The following is an 18,793-nucleotide window of genomic DNA, read 5'->3' as shown; positions in this document are numbered from 1 at the left end:
TAACACGGGTACTGATATATTTGTGAAACATATTACTGACCACAGACATATCAGTCAGGGTTTAAAAAAAAAAAATTAAATGTAATAAAAAAGCCTCTGACCAAGAACTTTTGAATTACAGCTCATGTGTTTCTGGCTTTGAGCTGTTGCACCTGTTAAAAGGCTCCAGCTGCTGTTCCTTCAACTCCGTGCCGAGGAAGGAGGATGGACGTGAAATGGCCAAAAAGGGTTTACATTCTGAAAATGGAGCCAGAGCAAGATTGAGTGGCTGAGAAAAGAAAAAAAAAATGAGTGTGCCAGAATAGTTGACTAAAATTTGACCATTGATGTCTTTAGATTTGCCTTACTGGTGGAGATCTGTGTTTTCCAAGTGCCCAGATAGTTTCACCTTAATGGAGAAAGGTATTAACTTTTTCAGATTGTTTTAGGACACACGCTCTCTTATATTATTGTTGTAAATGTGTATAATATTACCCCTTTAACTTAATTGATCTGGAATAAGAACAGTGTATATAATATTATGGCAATTTACAAGGAAATACTATAATCAAAACCACAAAATAGCCTCATATAATAGTGCATAAATAATATTTTTTTTTTCTGTATTTACTGATTAAAACATGTGTCCACTTCCTCGGATTTTTTTTTTTTTTTTTTTTGGACCCGAGGCGCACAGCCGGACGCGCTCACTTCCTCAGGGAGGTGGCGCTGTGCAGTCCTCCCCCTTTACACCCCAGCAGTGGTACGGTCCTTGTTGGACGCGTTCGGCTTGTTGACCGGCGGACAATCCTCATCAGTACCACCAGAACCCCGGAGCGCCCGCACACCGGCCCGTTACCGGCACAAAGCGAGCTCCCCCCTGCGCGTGCGTCCGTCCCGCCATGAAACAGACTCTGAGCGAGCTGATGAGGATGAGCAGGATATGCCGGATGGTTTTTGCCACTTGTTTGGGATCCTTTATTCTCGTCATCTTTTATTTCCAAAGTATGTCCCAACCAGGTAAGCTTGCCGTGCGCGCGTCTCCTGTGCGAGCGTGTGCGTAATGACGAGTGGCACCTTGTCCGGGCACGCGGACACAGTAACGCAGCTGAGGAATAATTGATGGTTGTCGGCGTGTGAGCGCGTGAATGATCCTCAAGAGGAGAGCGCAGAGCGGGGCGCAGCCACACTGAGCTGATTGTCTTGTTGCGCTTTTGTCCCGAGTCTCGTTCTCGTCGTGGAAGCGCGCGCGCGCGCGCGCGCGCGCGTGTGTGTGTGTGTGTGTGTGTGTGTGTGTGTGTGTGTGTGTGTGTGTGTGTGTGTGTGTGTGTGTGTGTGTGTGAGCGGGTCTGTCTTTAAGAGCAAGTGGTGACAGAGATGGGAGGGTTTTTTTGTCTCCACAAAACGTGGTCAGGCGCTAATTGGATCTGGCGTGGCGATCCAAATTGTGTCCACGAGCCGGCGCGCGGATGTAGCGCACGGTTTAGGACAAATGTCTGCTGAAAGGTGAGCGTGTTTAATGAGATGTCACTGTGCGGAGACTTTAACATAAAAAAAAATACTCCACGTTTGATCGACGCATCTGAATGTGCAAAATCTGTGCGCCAGAGTCGTGCGTTCCGACGCGCAGAGGGCGCACGAGCTGACAACGGGTTCAGTGTGAGGAGGAATTTGTTTTCCATTAAGAGAAAGTGAATCACCGCTACGTGAAAATCCCGAGATGCTCCCGCTGGAGTCGGCGTGTCTGCGCACGGCGCGTGCACGTCGCGTGTGCTGATTTCAGTTCAAGTTCACGGTCGGTGCCAGTTTGATTGAGATCCACATCACTGCTTTGCTCTTCATGAGCTACTATATGAAACTAATGCGTCAGGGTTTCTTTTTCACATTTATCAAAAAAAAAAAAAACAAAACAAAAAAAAACAGCAAAAGTTCAACTTGGATTTTTGCATTTGTATTTATTTTTAAAAGACATTTAGTTTGAAAACTGTCATCTTTTAAAAAATTGAATGGAAGAAAACGGTATTGGGTTTAAAAATAATTACTGCATATATGTAGCCAGAAATCTACTTAAAATTCAGCTGCCTTAATTATGAAGTAAAAATTGAAGTTGACAAGCTATGACATCTAATTATTTAGGCAAATATTTAATAAATAATTCATTAAACATTTAGTGAAATATGTACACTTGTGTAAAAACCTACCAAAAATATTTAGGTTCATACATTAAAATATTTGTTTAATTTTTGAACTAAATATAAATATTTGGAAATATCACACTTTCAAAAACTGGTTGTATGACATCAGAGACGTGTACATGTGATGTCATAATGACATGCAGCCCCAAGTTTAAATCCTCCCCCTGGCAACTGGTGACAGATCCGATTCAAAATATATTTATTTTTTAACCTTTATCTCTTTTTTCATCTTTATTTTTTAGATATTTAAAGAATTGACTTTATAACAGCAAAAAGACAGATGCATATGAACTTACAATTACTGATGTGCAGATGCGATGCTGTTTTTTTTTTTTCTTTAAAGACCCCGCTTTTTTATGATCCAGCTGTTTGACATCACAAATAACACGACACATCTCAAACTTGCAAATTTCTTTTCAGTTCATCGTTTTAAATGCACTGTCCACATTCAACCGTGAGGATAGAAATGATGGTCAAAAAGTGAATCTAAGGCGATTCCGACCTTATGAAGAATTAAGCAGAACTAGAAATCCATTAAAGCTCTGAATCTTCAGTGTGGTGCCAATCTCCACTGGCCTTGCATCAGCTTGTGGCTGACATCCAGAAGTCACCAAATAGATGGTGTTCTGTTTAATTTTGTGCTGGTGATGACAGGGCGCTGCCTCCAGGAGGGTCTGATTGAAGGGAGGATGGATGAGCGCACGTGCTGCAGTGTGTCTTTTTATGGTAATTATATGCAGGATAAACGGATTCTCCATAGCGGTGGTGAATGTGGTTGACCTCCTGTATGTGCGGCAGAACATCTCCTGAACTGTGTTTGAATGATTTCTATATTTGCGTTACCACTTCAGCGCTCACCTCTGGTTATGTTCCCATGTCTCTCACTTGTTCTCTCGCGTCCTCACGCTGCAGCTTCGGTGAAGGTCTCAGAAGTGTTTTGTCCTGGGAGTTCCGTTTGGCCTTCTAGTGCGAGCTCTCACCTCTCTTTGCAGAAACTATAGGGTCATGACCCATTGCTTAAAAAAGACAGAACAGTGGGAGTCAGAGTGGGTTCACACTGTGACTTTAACTAACACCAACAGAGCACATGAGGCTTAAAGGCTTATGAGATATGCCAAACAAATAAAAGGATGTGGGGCGTTCACTCTTTATGATCAGCAAGAGTTACCAGTTTAGATCTCTGCAGTGAATACAGGACAATCAAATGCCTTCAGTACCATCAAATTACTGAATATGCACGAAAAGTCATTCATAACCAACATGTCAGTTGTCTGAAAGGCTCTTTGTGGACTCAGCAAATGGGATTAAAAAAAAAAAATCACATGACATGAAATTTGATTCAGATCCAGCTGGAGTTCCAAATCTATTGGAACATTGCCATTTGTCTACTTGCCTAGTGAGATAGTAGGATATCTCAAAACAACATGAACAGACATGAATGAAATTTGGTGGAAAGGTATTCCATGGGTTCACAAAGAGATGGTTCAGTTATTAAAGGCAGATGCTTTACCGAGTAATAATTAGATGATTGTTGGGTCTTGGTGGATATGGTCTGTGACTATCCTCTTGATTCGAAATTCTTAATTTCTAGCAGTGTACCCGGGTGCAAAGTTTTATAGACGTGTGTGATTAATTTGACATTGTAACAGCTTTAGAATACTTTAATACGAACACTGGATTCATATGCTTATGTATATGATGGCGTCCACTTTTGCATAGCACAAATGCCCCCTTGTGGCGATTGCATAAACTAATGCACACATCAATTCATGCAATTGTCATCAGGGAGCATTAATGCTATGAAAAAGTAGAGATCATCATCTATGTAAGTACAGTAGTGTTCAGAATAATAGTAGTGCTATGTGACTAAAAAGATTAATCCAGGTTTTGAGTATATTTCTTATTGTTACATGGGAAACAAGGTACCAGTAGATTCAGTAGATTCTCACAAATCCAACAAGACCAAGCATTCATGATATGCACACTCTTACGGCTATGAAATTGGGCTATTAGAAAAAAGAAAAGTAGAAAAGGGGGTGTTCACAATAATAGTAGCATCTGCTGTTGACGCTGCAAACTCAAAACTATGTTCAAACTGCTTTTTTAGCAATCCTGTGAATCACTAAACTAGTATTTAGTTGTATAACCACAGTTTTTCATGATTTCTTCACATCTGCGAGGCATTCATTTTGTTGGTTTGGAACCAAGATTTTGCTCCTTTACTAGTGTTCTTGGGGTCATTGTCTTGTTGAAACACCCATTTCAAGGGCATGTCCTCTTCAGCATAAGGCAACATGACCTCCTCAAGTATTTTGACATATCCAAACTGATCCATGATACCTGGTATGCGATATATAGGCCCAACACCATAGTAGGAGAAACATGCCCATATCATGATGCTTGCACCACCATGCTTCACTGTCTTCACTGTGAACTGTGGCTTGAATTCAGAGTTTGGGGGTCGTCTCACAAACTGTCTGCGGCCCTTGGACCCTTAAAGAACAATTTTACTCTCATCAGTCCACAAAATATTCCTCCATTTCTCTTTAGGCCAGTTGATGCGTTCTTTGGCAAATTGTAACCTCTTCTGTACATGTCTTTTATTTAACAGAGGGACTTTGCGGGGGATTCTTGCAAATAAATTACCTTCACACAGGTGTCTCCTAACTGTCACAGCACTTACAGGTAACTCCAGACTGTCTTTGATCATCCTGGAGCTGATCAGTGGGTGAGCCTTTGCCATTCTGGTTATTCTTCTATCCATTTTGATGGTTGTTTTCTGTTTTCTTCCATGCGTCTCTGTTTTTTTTTTGTCCATTTTAAAGCATTGGAGATCATTGTAGATGAACAGCCTATAATTTTTTGCACCTGCATATAAGTTTTCTCCTCTCCAATCAACTTTTTAATCAAATTACACTGTTCTTCTGAACAGTGTCTTGAACGTCCCATTTTCCTCAGGCTTTCAAAGAGAAAAGCATGTTCAACAGGTGCTGGCTTCATCCTTAAATAGGGGACACCTGATTCACACCTGTTTGTTCCACAAAATTGACGAACTCACTGACTGAATGCCACACTACTATTATTGTGAACACCCCCTTTTCTACTTTTTTTTTTTACTAATAGCCCAATTTCATAGCCTTAAGAGTGTGCATATCATGAATGCTTGGTCTTGTTGGATTTGTGAGAATCTACTGAATCTACTGGTACCTTGTTTCCCATGTAACAATAAGAAATATACTCAAAACCTGGATTAATCTTTTTAGTCACATAGCACTACTATTATTCTGAACACTACTGTATATAAATTTAGTGTTTTTATTAAAGTGTTGTCAGCTAATGTACAAAATCAAGGTGCATGTATTCTGGATGATAAAATAAATATGATGATACCTCTATTGGATTTTCATGGGCATATATACAGTACATGCCTTTTACATCTAAAATTGAGTTGCATTTACAAGTAGTGGCTGTGGGGTGGTGGTATGGCACAGAAGCAAACAACATCATTAGTAAAATGTCAGATTTTATCACGGATCAATCTATTACTGAAAGACGAGGTGTTGAGCTCTTGGATTGACTCATTCCATTCGTTCTTCTCTCACTTTCGGCACCAGTTAAATTTGACTCCTGGTGTTGTTTTGCTCTCCGTGTGACCAACTTGCGTCTCTATCTGGCGTGGAAGCCAATAAACAAGCAGACCTCGAGTCAAACTGACTCCAGCAGAATCAGACAGCAGTTTGAGACACTGCCAAATTAAAGTTTGTCGGAAAAATACAGCCACGTTTATGCCGAGCAGACACGGAGCATGTTGGTGGTAAAGGCGTTCTTTACGACCGTTTGTCTATTTGTCAGGAATGCACTGACTTTTTCTGTCCTGTAATTGGTGTTTGACTTTGAATTGGTCCTCCTGTGTCTGGTAGAAATCTGTGTGTGTGGAAGTACAAAATTAGTAGGGATGAAGACTGCAGTTTTGTTTTCAGATGTTATAAATCTGCTGTAAGTTAAGCAGATACCAGCGTTGTTTTATTTAAAGTCTATCTGCACACTTTGCTCAATCCTTTTTTTAAAAATGTATTTAAAGCATTTGAATGTGCTGCCTATGGTCCTTTACCACAGACTGGTGATCTTGGACCAACTGGCAAACTCCTTTAACGTTGGCCGAGTCCTGATTGAGGTTTATTACAAATTGAAGCGAAATATCCGCTTCTGGAAAAGGGCGTCATTGGAAATTTCACGTCAGAATATCAGTCACATTATTTAGGATGCTTAAACCGAGTGCAGTTCATTCTCCACATGATGACATATTAATGCAACATGAGCTTTTTTCCAACATGCTAACTCCATTATCTGGTATAATACTACTCAAACCAGTGCGTAATACACAGAACATTAGCAAAGGTTTATTTTAACTGCCTAAATGTATTAGGGTTGGAAATAAATAACTGATATGAGGTTGTAGCACAGATTGTTACAATTTTGAGTATAATTATATTCCATTACTGCTCTTGCTTATAGAGCAGACAGCTGCAGAAAGAGAGAATGTGGTCAGGTTTGGAAGTGGATTGGGTAAAGGTGACTGTAATAGGACTCTTTGTGCACTTGTATTAAAGGTCATTTCCACCTTCTTGCAGTGAAATCATATCCTCTACAGATGAGGTGAATGCCATAGGTGGGACGATGTGATTATGAATTATAAACATTTATGGGAATGTGGAAGGTATGCTAAAGTGTTTATTTAGCACTGAACTGTCAGCTGGTGGTCCCAAGCAGAAGGTCACCCCTTTGAGTCTGGTCTGCTTGAGGTTTCTTCCTCAAATCATCAGAGGGAGTTTTTCCTTATCGCTGTCGCCTGTGTGCTTGCTCTTGGGGTTGGTAAGGTTAGACCTCACTTGTGTGAAGCACCTTGAGGCAACTTTGTTGTGATGAATTAAACGGAATTAAATTGAAGTGAATTTGGCAGCAGCTGTTGTGCCAAGGGGACATTTGCGTATCATCTGGCTGTGCCACATAGATGGCAACTTTGAGACTTTGACAAAGTCTTTGCCACACTTTGAAGACGAGAAGGACATATTGATGATGACCTGCCTCCATTACTGGTCCGAGCGCATCATAGCATGTTGGTTTTTGGGGGGTTGATTATATATCATGACGCTTTGGTAGGACACTGCTTGCAGATCTGGTGTGAAATTCAGGTGCTACTCAGTAGCATTACTCTATTAGAATGGCCGTACCCATTTCCTCATCATTGCAGATCTACGTCTCCACCTGTTGTAAATCTGGCAAAAGACTGCAAATTGTATGTGACCAAATGTTATTGGACTATTTTCTGCTGAGCTGTTCTATGTCCAGGTGTGTTATCCCCTGTTATTGCATCGCAGTCAGTGATTTAAAAGCCTAGAGGTGATTTTAACTCTTGTATATTCCCTGAAATTCAGTTCAATCATTGCCAGCAGCACATTAATCTATGGTAACTTTTCCTAGAGTGACCTATGCATAGCAGATGAGTGAGGGGAAGCCTGTTCATGACCTGGACTATATAACTGGTGAAGGATTGTTATTGTTGTTGTCACATCTGTTTTCATATTAGAGCCAAAAAAGGTGCCTCTTTTAGTTGCCCTTTGACCTTTCAACACCAACTCTCTGTATTGGTTTAAACTCAAGGGTAGTTTGTGACTGTGCCAGATCAAATGTGTCTAATCAGTCAGAGCAGGCTTCCTCTGGCGGCCCTTTTAAGGCATTGTAGTGGGTAACAACACGGCTAATCAGGCTGTTTGTTTGGTGTCTTTGGGAAATGCCTCTGGGATATTTTGGAGTCTCTTGTCTGTTGTGTTTGTGTGTGTTGAGGCTGGAGCTCTGTTCACTCGGCCTACTGTTTGTTCCCGTAGTGGATCTAGTCGATGTTGGAAAGGGTCCCATTTGTGTATCCCTCCAGGACAGGCTCCAGCGTGCACTACGGAGCAGAATTAGATGAAATTTACCAGGATTGTCAATTGTGTTTTGGGACCCAACTTTATAGCTGGTGCAAAGCAGCACACAGTGCAGCACAAGTCTTCAACTAATTTCCAGCACACAGATTAAATTTTCACACCTCATGTCCACAATCTTTAAGTTGTGAGTGCATTTGAGATCATTTTTTGTGCCCATGTGTGTACTGGCCTTAATGTGAGATGTGGTCAAGCGGCGTGCTACTGTAAGGAAGCGGAACGTGATTGCACCATAGACAAAAACCTGGTCTAAAGCCAAGCAAAGTCTGTTATTCCAACACTGTGTTACATTGGTGGGTTCATGATGCAAGTAGCAGAGCCATTTACTTGACTAAGACAGTCTCGCTTGAACGGAGGTTCAAAATGCTTGACGGTAGGAATATAACAATTCACCAGTAAGAGTCGGAAATCTATTTTAAAGTAAAAGTTATCAGTACATCAATACAAAGACCCCTGAATTGATGTAAATATACAATGAAGTGGTTGATGGCTCAGTTTTAATATTCTAAATCATTGAAGCTTGTTTCTCTGCTATTCTACGTCTTCAAACTCTTGTAAAAGATCAAAAGTGAGCGTGAGGCTCTTGCAGGATTAGTAAAACGAATGTTAACTTTACATGCATAAAGTTCCTGTGGTTATTCCATTATATAGCCACAACAGACAAATGTACCCGTCTGAACTTCATGTCCGGTTCAAAATTTGTTATTACTGTTATACTGGTTCAGAGCAATAATGCTAACAATGGCTGGCTTCTTCTGGGCTTCTTCTATGCTGCACTTTCCGATATCGAATGTGATGCTGCCCCCAGAGGTGAATAAACTAGCTCAACCAATAATTTGCACAATTTTTTACCAAAATTGAAGGAACTTCAACTTTTGACCCCTGTACAAACTGAAACTGACCTTTATCACCATTTTTGCTGTTTTTACCCCATAACTCCTGATCATTCAGTCATAGATAGTACAAACTATACCTTTTTGGAATCTTTACAATCAGACAAATAATGTGGTGTAGTTTTCAAAATGATTTGAGCATTTTTAATTTTGACCCCTGTGTAATTCTTCAATTAACCCCTACCTGGCCACCTATTGGAAATTCAGGTGGCCAGTCAGTTTTTTCAAAAGAGTAATGTCTAAGGAGTGTTTATGCCAACTAGGGTGCTTGTATCACCATTTGCATGATTGTTTCAGTTATCTGCTGCACTACCACCACCAACTACTGAAGTGACAAAATGTTTCACCGTTAAAAGCTGCACAAAGCATCACATTCAGTGACTTCTGTTAACAAAGTAGTCCTGTAGTGGGGGGGTTATTGGCTGGAATGCTGCCTCGTTTGAGTGGTAACCTCAAAGTCACACTCTCATTCCATGTATCCCATAATGCCCGTGTGCCTCTGGAGTGCAGTGCTGACCAGTGGATAGTACGTGACCTCATTGTAAAGTCCAGTGTTATAGTTTTACTCTTTGTGCCGTCTTTGTGAGGGAAGTGTTTCCAGAAGGACGGACATGAAAAAGGGGTAAAGCACTGCATGAAAAGCCTTGGGAAAGAATGAAATATTTCCAGAATTTCTATGGGAAGCTCTAAATTCCTCACCTCCTGTAGTCTATGGCATGATGTCAGCTGTAGCAGAGAATTCAGGGAGAAACCGCCAAGTTGCTGGGTCAATTATCTCAAACATCACTGTCACTGTAGTTGGGGATTTGGAGAAACTCCAAAACAGATGAATTTTTCATTCATGCACCAGCATCAGTTGCTTCTTTTTGAAATTAGAAGGTCAGGCAGAGCTCCTCCACCAGCCCACTGAGGACGACAGCCACAATTTCTTGCCATGAAAAAGAATGAATGACCCTAAAGAATTTTATGACAAAAGGATAAAACCACCAAAATTGACTAATTTCTTCTTTGATCCTACGACGAACTCTCCACAAAGTTTTGTCAAAATCCTTTCAGGGTTTCTTGAGACTGTTTCACCCTCCAATGTCCTATGATGAATGTAATAATGACGCAAGCTTACCCGAAATTTATCCAAGTAGCTTTTCTCCCTCCAACATGATCTGTCCAGTAGATATCAGGTATATAATTTATAGTGAGTTTTTAAAAATGTGATAATTAAGATTATCAACAATAATATGACTTTTTGTTTTTTTTAAAACAACCCAAACATATTAAATATTACCATTTTGTAAGACTTCAAATTAAATAGGGTTATAATGAGGATAAAAGTAAGCCCATTTGGGGTCGCAATAGCAGATCCAAAGGTGGACCTGCATATTGATTTGGTGCAATTTTTACACTGGATGCACTTCCTGATGCAATTCCACCTTACATGGTGAAATATGGCAGGGGTGGGGTTTGAACCGGGAACTTTTCACACTGAAACCAAGCGCACTGACCACTTGGCCACCACCCCTGCTCGCCTTATAATGAGGATAAATATATTAAAATCTGATTAACTTTGAGGTGTCAGAAAGTAACTTTTGAATTGCTTATGCAGTGTACCTATACCATACACCTGTGTGCCACCTGCTGGGCATGTCAGGAATTGTTGAAGGAAATAATCTCTATGGAAATCAGGAGTAGGTGTGTTTGAAGAGATCCTAGTAAATACAGACAAATGAAGTAAAAAATCTCACCAAAAGGTTTATGATGCGTCAAAGAAATGACTCAAATTGTGATGGATTCCAGGTCTTTGTGCAAACCTAGAAAGAGAAAGTGTTTTTTAACCCCCTCTCCATTGTAGAATTGTGAGTGGATGATGGTGTAGCTGACCCCTCTGGTTTTGAGACCTTTTTGTGTGGTTGTGTATGTGCTTGTCTTCCAGTCCCAGTCGCTGTCCGTTGCCTGTGCACGGTCTGTTTTGTGAGACTCTATATTCCAGATGTCCTGTTTGTGTGATCTTAATGCGACCGCTGTTTTCCTGCCCAGCTCCGCTGCTAAATCCCAGATCAAGCATCCAGCACATCATCAGGGGAAGGGGTGGGGTGGCGGTTCTTGTGCACCATTATGAATTCAGCACCCACATTCAGTATCAGCCACTCTACATAATCCCATCTCTAATCAGGAAAACACGGGACACGAAATGATGGTTCCATCACACTTGTCTCATATATTTGTGTTGCAGCTCTGAGATCTGGATCCCCAGCTGTCACTTGATCTAATGCACACAGAAGCTAAAGATTCTGCATGGTCTGATCATCTTAAAATTAGCCTTTTAAATTGTGTTTTTGCTGACGTAAACTCCATGTTTCCCTGAATTGATCACTGAGTATTTCAGAACAGACTGATTGACATTTACGTGTGATGTAACAGACGCTGCTGCACTTAATAATAAAAATGTCTTTTTTTTGTGGATAATACATTGGTTGATTTTATTTTTTGAGTGCAGACTTTGATCTTATAGGGCCCTATCTTCCAACAAGCAGAAACAGTGCACAGTGGAGTCGGTGTCGCTTGCGTACACTGGTGCAGTTGTCATTTTCACACACAGCCACTAAATCGTGCAACTAACTAATTTATCTCCACTTATCTGTGCAGCTGTGAGCGTGATGGTCAAAAAATGAGGCGCGGCCAGGCGCAGTGTGCTGGTGTGTTGCTATCATGCGGCAGCAGAAAGTGACTGCACCACTGACGCCAATTTTTCTGTTATTTACACGCATTTTATTTGGATACACGCAGAGTGTATGTGCACGTGCACCTTCTGCATGCACACACGTGTGTCCATTAAAACACCATACTGCCACGAAATAAATTTGAAAACAAAAATTAAAGGGGTACTCTGGGAATTTTCAACTTAGGCCCTATTTGTAGATTTTGTGGGTACACCTTTTCAGTTGTGAGGAAAAACGATGATAATCTTCGCAATGTTTTGTTAGAACGCTAACGCCGTCACAGGCTATATGCCTATACACTGTAAGCTGTGGGGCAAGCTTGAAAACCTCAAAGGAAACATTTCTTGCCTCCACTGAATAAACAAAAATGAACTTTTGTAACTGTAGCCTTCTTTCGATTTGACCTATGGATAGGAAAATCTGATTTGATTTTGATCAATGATCAAGATCAATTTTTCAGTTCCATGCTAATATATATATGAAAATTGCAAATTTTATGGAAATAGGTTCAGATTTTTATGTTGGTTTTTTTTTGTAAGTGAGCTTCAACATTTATATCTCTATGCAGCATTTTCTCGTGAATGTGGTGGCAATGACAGGTCAAGCGCCTAAAAAAAAATTATGTTTATTGGATACTTTTGTCATCAACCCATCTCAACGTCTGACATGTCCTAATCTGCAGACATGTCCAGTTCCAGTTTTGCATCACTGATAATTTCATCTGTGCGTCATCACTGAGTCTTCTCCGTCTGAAAGTTTCACAGACTTTGTGCTCACCTACTCAGACAAACCCACCACAGCAGACACATTCCGGCAGAGTTACACATGGAGAAACTGTGCTTAAAAAAATGCCATCTGTCTGGAGAGCAGGAACTCTTCAGTAGGTCTCCATCAAAGGTTATGAGTCTAATGGGATTACAGACGTCTGCGTTCGTCAGCAAGTGAACATTGCTGCTACAGCTATAAAAAGTTCTGCAGGGCATACGTTGAAACACATTCACGTGTTTGCAGAGTTAAATGAAGGAAGGTGTTTTTATGAAATTTGGGGTTTCCCCTCCGTTCAAACTGGTGGTTTGCACGGTCTGCCTATAAATCAGAGTTGAGGATGTTAATGACAGGAAACGTCAGCATCTGCAGCCTTTTGCTTGCCTCAACATCCGCTTGACCCATTTATTTTATGCACGTTTTGACAGGCATCAGTCTATCGCTGGATCAGTCTGCTTCCTAAGGCAAAGAGTTTGAAGGTTCTCCTATTGTTAAATCAGTCTAAAACAAAAAAAAAAGTACATTTTAAATCAGGAGTCAACTGAGAAGTTGTGGGCAGGTGTGTTGATCTCTGTTGCTGCAGGTAGTAAAGCTAAATGTGTAAAGCTGCTGCTGCTAACCATTTTTTTTTTTTTTTCCACTGAATGCACTTCACTTTAAATGTTACACTCCAGACTTTTACTCTGAAGCATGTAGGCAGAGCATTTGGGGCGTGTCCAACTCCACTTTGCTATTTACATGGTGCATAATCTGAGTGCAGAGTAAAGTGCAGCGTGCAAAGGGGTTGTATTTAGTCACTTAAATTAATCGTGGGTGTATCAAAAAACACATTTTGTCAGGTAGCTGTTCAGAAGTGTTGCATGTCCTATGATGTGACAAAGCACGATAAATGGGAACGCCTCAAACTCGCAACTGGTAACATGTTTCCTAGCTAAACTGTGGCGCTGAGTCAAGAAGAACAAAAGAAAAACACAGTTTGGGTAATGTTTCAGTAAGTGGTGAAGCTGAACATCATCTTATCCTCTCCATAATATTGAACTATATTTGGAGTATAACCAGAAGGGGGCGCTGTGAATACTTTGGAAGAAAATTCAAATTAATTTGATAGTCTCGCAATTATGTATAATTATGTCTGACCTCTTCTAATAACACATGTAGGCAAACATTTGTTATTAAAAGGTCCAATTTTGCTCAAACATTTGGCGATGAGACACATGGGGTTCGCTCAGCGCCCACCGATGCTTGTGGAAACACTGAAGTAGTTACTTTGTGTGTGTTAGTGTTGTAAATGCTGACATGATTGGTATAAAATCTCAGCAGAGCAGTTCCAGCTTTGGATATATTGTTATTTGATTGTTAATGTGTTAAATCCTTGTAGAGTAGTTAAGTGGAAACATGAACACCATCTCAGACATCCGTGTTCCACACTGACATCTGGCCCATCTGTGGTTGTCTGCAGGTCTACAGCGTGAGTGTACTCTTGGCGGGGTGTGGGGGTGACGACGCTTGTGCTCGTGCTATTTTCCTTCTAGGAGGAAGTAAAGTGGCCTGTGTTTAATGTTAGCAAAATGTGAGTCAGACGGATGCGAATTATGAGTACAGTCACATAGAGAGAATCAGTAAACAGAAATATCCTCCTCCTCTGCAGTGTACCCTTCGTTATGATGAATGGTAAGGGTTTCCATTCACTCCATTTTTTGCTGCAAAGTGTTTGATTGCTACAGATCTTTGGAAACTATTTCTTCGCGTGGACCTCGGCTGAGCTCCCCAGTGGAGGTATGGTTTTTCAGTGACCTTTTCCTGTAAATACCAATGTGCAGTAGAAGCTCCATTGCAATAATGCACTCATGAGCAAGTGTATTTCCTGCTTAGTCTACTGATGTACAAGAACATCTTAATTACTGATGTTCAAGAACATCTTAATTTGATTCCAATTGGAGACAGCTGTACGATGGGCTTGACGGGGTTATAGCCCCACCAAGCGTTTTACTACCCCGACCATATGGTTTAAGGGCATAGGAACCATATGCCCTTAAAATCCAATACATTCAATCTCAGTTCCTCATATTCCCTGATGAATCCAGTCCGAGAGCTGCAAAGGTTTCCAAAGCTCATGCGCATTACTGGCTACATAGTTTATGTAGCTTGTGCGCATTACTGGCTACGTAGTTTATGTTAGTCGGGCGCATTACTGGCTACATAGTTTATGTAGCTTGTGCGTATTACTGGCTACGTAGTTTATGTAAATCGGGCGCATTACTGGCTACATAGTTTACGTAGCTTGTGCGCATTACTGGCTACGTAGTTTATGTTAGTCAGGTGCATTACTGGCTACATAGTTTATGTAGCTTGTGCGTATTACTGGCTACGTAGTTTATGTAAATCGGGCGCATTACTGGCTACATAGTTTATGTAGCTTGTGCGCATTACTGGCTACGTAGTTTATGTAGCTTGTGCGTATTACTGGCTACGTAGTTTATGTAAATTGGGCGCATTACTGGCTACATAGTTTACGTAGCTTGGGTGCATTTCTGGCTACGTAGTTAACATAGCTCAGGCGCGTGCATTAGTGGCTACATAGTTTACGTTGCTTGGGTGCATTACTGGCTACATAGTTTTATGTAGCTTGTGCGTATTACTGGCTACGTAGTTTATGTAAATCGGGCGCATTACTGGCTACATAGTTTATGTAGCTTGTGCGCATTACTGGCTACATAGTTTATGTAGCTTGTGCGTATTACTGGCTACGTAGTTTATGTAAATCGGGCGCATTACTGGCTACATAGTTTACGTAGCTTGGGTGCATTTCTGGCTACGTAGTTAACATAGCTCAGGCGCGTGCATTAGTGGCTACATAGTTTACGTTGCTTGGGTGCATTACTGGCTACGTAGTTTACGTAACTCAGGCATGTGCATTAGTGGCTACATAGTTTATGCTGCTTGGGTGCATTACTGGCTACGTAGTTTACGTAACTCAGGCATGTGCATTAGTAGCTACATAGTTTATGTAGCTTGGGTGCATTGCTGGCTACGTAGTTTATGTAGCTCAGGCGTGGGCATTAGTGGCTACATAGTTTACATAGCTCGGGTGCATTACTGGCTGCGTACTTTACGTAGCTCAGGTGCGCGCATTGCTGGCTACGTAGTTTACATAGCTCGGGCACACGCATTACTGGCTACGTGGTTTACGTAGCTCAGGGGTGCACATTACTGGCTACATAGTTTATGTAGCCTGCGCATTGTTGGTGCCAAACAAGAGTTTACACAAGCAGTACACATATTTGCTTGGCAGCGTCTTCAAACATACAGAGTTGTGCACCATAGGGAAAAGTCTAATCACTTCAGTTTTGCAATTTACCTTTTCTGGGACACAAACATTGTCAGTGTGAAAGTTAATTATGTTTGCCACTAACTTGAACCTGTACCAAATAAATTGTATCTCAGGAAGAAAGCACTTGCGTTTTGTGACATTTTGATAAAATACTATGTTGGAGAATGCCCCAAAATCCCTCCAAGTGTTAAAAGTAATCAGTGAAAACTCCCCCATCTAAATAAAAAGGAAATTAGACTTCCTGCCGTGAAGTCACATCATTAAAGTTCAAATCAAACATCCCAGTAACATAAAAGCAGTCTGATAAACTGGAAGTCTAATTACAAAAACAACTAGGAGGGGCACTCAAAGAATGTTGGACTTGTGGTCTTCTCCAGCATGTTTGAATTCAATAGTTTTGATCTTGAGTTGGAGTTTTCAAGGTCACCCAAGGTCAAGGGTCATGTGACCAATACAAATGTGATATGACTTCCTGTTTGTGCTAATTATCTAAAGTATTAATATTAATGATTAATCTTTAGCCAATTCCGTGGTATTGCCAGTCTAAAACGTCTCCCTGTGGTCGTTGTGTATGAGCGCCTGAGCTTGCGTGCACAACCCAGGCTCCCGCGCACGCCCCCAGGAGCAGGCAGAGATGGGAGTGTCACCACACCGCCACTGCCGATAAATATTGATCTGCTTGTTAGCATTCATCCTCGAGGTGCTCGATGACTAAATCGGTGGCACATTTGGGCAGTGGCAGTGAACAACGAAGCAGGAATGAGTAGAAACGTTTTCAGCCGCTGACAGAACTCCTTTCAGAGCTGCAGGGTGTTTACCTCTGGAGTGCAAGGAGCCAGAGAAGCGTATTTAGGAAAAAAAGACGGTGGCAGCGTGTTCCTGCCACATGGAGATTACATGGCGTAAGAGAGGTGAATCATGGTTTTAATTAAGCGGAGGCCCGAGCCGTGTCTCATTAAACAGCTGGTGGAGGAACATTTACACGTCTCCGCTCTACACCAGCTACTGGGACAACTTACTGAAAAGCTGCCTGCCTTGCTCTGGATTTGTATTGAATCCAGTACAACTAAGGTACCAGTACAGTTGCACAAGTGGTTAGCGTACCTGCCCCCAAAAAGGAAGGTCTCCCACTTCTAGCCCACCTGTGGTTCATCCTCCATCTATGTTTTGAGTTGCATCAGGAAGAGTATAAAGCATAAAACAAAATCTAGATGTGGATCCGTACCGAATCCGCTGTGGAGACCCTTGGCAAAATGGGAGCAGCAAAAAGAAACACCGAATTCGGGTACGTTGTTCTTTGTGAAATAGATTGTTTATGGGGCGATTCCACAGAGTGCCCTTCCTAACTGTTTCATCCTGGATAGCAAATCGGGGTATGTTTTGAAGCATTTTCAATTTATTTTCATTTATATAGCTCCAAATCACAACAAAGCTGCCCCAAGGCGCTTAACACAAGTGAGGTCGAACCTTACCAACCCATAGAGCAAGCACACAGGCGACAGTGGTAAGGACAAAACTCCCTCTGATGATTTAAGGAAGAAACCTCATGCAGACCAGACTCAAAGGGGTGAACCTCTGCTTGGGCTGTGCTACTGACACAATAGACAATACTGGAAATTATACAGAAAATTTTGGGAGTCCATGCTGGTGTCTAGGATGGCAGATGGGGGGCCTGCAGAGGAAAACACTCTCTCCCATCTCTGGATGGAGCCGCACCTTAAACAGAGAGAAAAAAACAAATCAGGGGGCAGAAAGACAACAAATGCAGTATAATTTATCAGCATCCCTGACCTTCACTAAAAGACCCAGACTTTAGAGCATCATAGTAAAACTTCTTGATCTGTCTTTGCCAATCTTAAACAAACTTGGTATACGTAGTCCTTACGGCCATCATTTGCACCACTTTTGAAATCGAGGACAAACTTTCAAAATGTTACAAAATTTCATCCCGATTCGCAAAATCATTGCTAGTGCGTGGTAAGTTCCGGGTGGCTGTAGTCTTAAACACCTTCAGTCATGTTTGAACGTCTTTAAACAGGGTATTTCTAGTGAGGATGACTCAAAACCTGTTTAATCGTGCTCCATCGGGGTAAAAATGTGAAGCCAAACCAGCGTTTGTTGCGGCTCTGTCCGAGGATGAGGCTTCTTACTTTCATTTTCAGGCGGGTTGCCAGGTATGCACGTTATACGCTATCCTGTTAGGAGGCATGACGGATTAAGCCTTTTCATCCTGTTTTTGCACTTTTTTGGATCACGGACATTCGTAGTAGAACGGCGCCCTATGGAATAGGGGTGTAAAAGGCCATGCAATATTTTCAACACAAGTTTGATCCTTCATGAGTTGACATATTTGGTGGCTTCCCTCACTATTCTCCTTCATGCCCGCTCAGAGAGATTCCAAAGGCGGCCTGCTCCAGGCTTTTTGGGATGCACTGTCTTTGCATTTAACTGCACTCCGGTGGTCTTCCCAATGAAATAACGAGGGGTTAAAACATGCTCGGACACAGAACAATTCAGCAGCCGGTTGTCCAGTTACTTTAGGCCCTTTACAAATGGAGGACCTTCCTTCCCCTGAAAGTGCTGAGATGACATTTAGAACATTGCGTTATGCCTAATTAATTGTGCAGTTTCCTCTCATCATCCTCGCTGCAGCCTTCTCTCCAGAGTCGCTGAGAGAAGAGAAGAGCATCAGGGGAGTTTTACTGGCCACGTTTGTGTTGCCAGCGTGGCCGGTTTGGCATGTGGAGCTGCCACGGTGCCGAAGTGTCATGGCAGCACAGTGCCTGCACAGCTGGCTGAAAGACTCTTCTCACGTCCCTCCCAAAAAAAAAAAAAAAAAAAAAAAAAAAAAAAAAAAAAAAAAAAAAAAAAAAGGAGGTCAGGGCGGACATGTTGGCACAGCAAACTCACAGCATCTCCTCAGGCACTGACT

The 18,793-nt window shown here is 41.6% G+C and overlaps 1 protein-coding gene across 1 annotated transcript in view; it reads left to right on the top strand.

Moving 5' to 3' along the window:
- The first annotated feature begins 722 nt into the window (after nt 1-722).
- Nucleotides 723-18,793, top strand: part of chst11 (carbohydrate (chondroitin 4) sulfotransferase 11) — a 103,189-nt gene continuing 85,118 nt past the window's right edge. The window contains 1 exon segment of the mRNA XM_034163558.1: nt 723-999. Coding sequence (XP_034019449.1) covers nt 882-999 — 118 coding nt within the window. The 5' untranslated portion in view covers nt 723-881.

This window comes from Thalassophryne amazonica, chromosome 22 (genome assembly GCF_902500255.1).
Source record: "Thalassophryne amazonica chromosome 22, fThaAma1.1, whole genome shotgun sequence".
NCBI classification, from domain to species: domain Eukaryota; kingdom Metazoa; phylum Chordata; class Actinopteri; order Batrachoidiformes; family Batrachoididae; genus Thalassophryne; species Thalassophryne amazonica.
The sequence above is the reverse complement of the archived record's forward strand: the minus strand, read 5'-3'. Positions and strand labels throughout refer to the sequence as shown.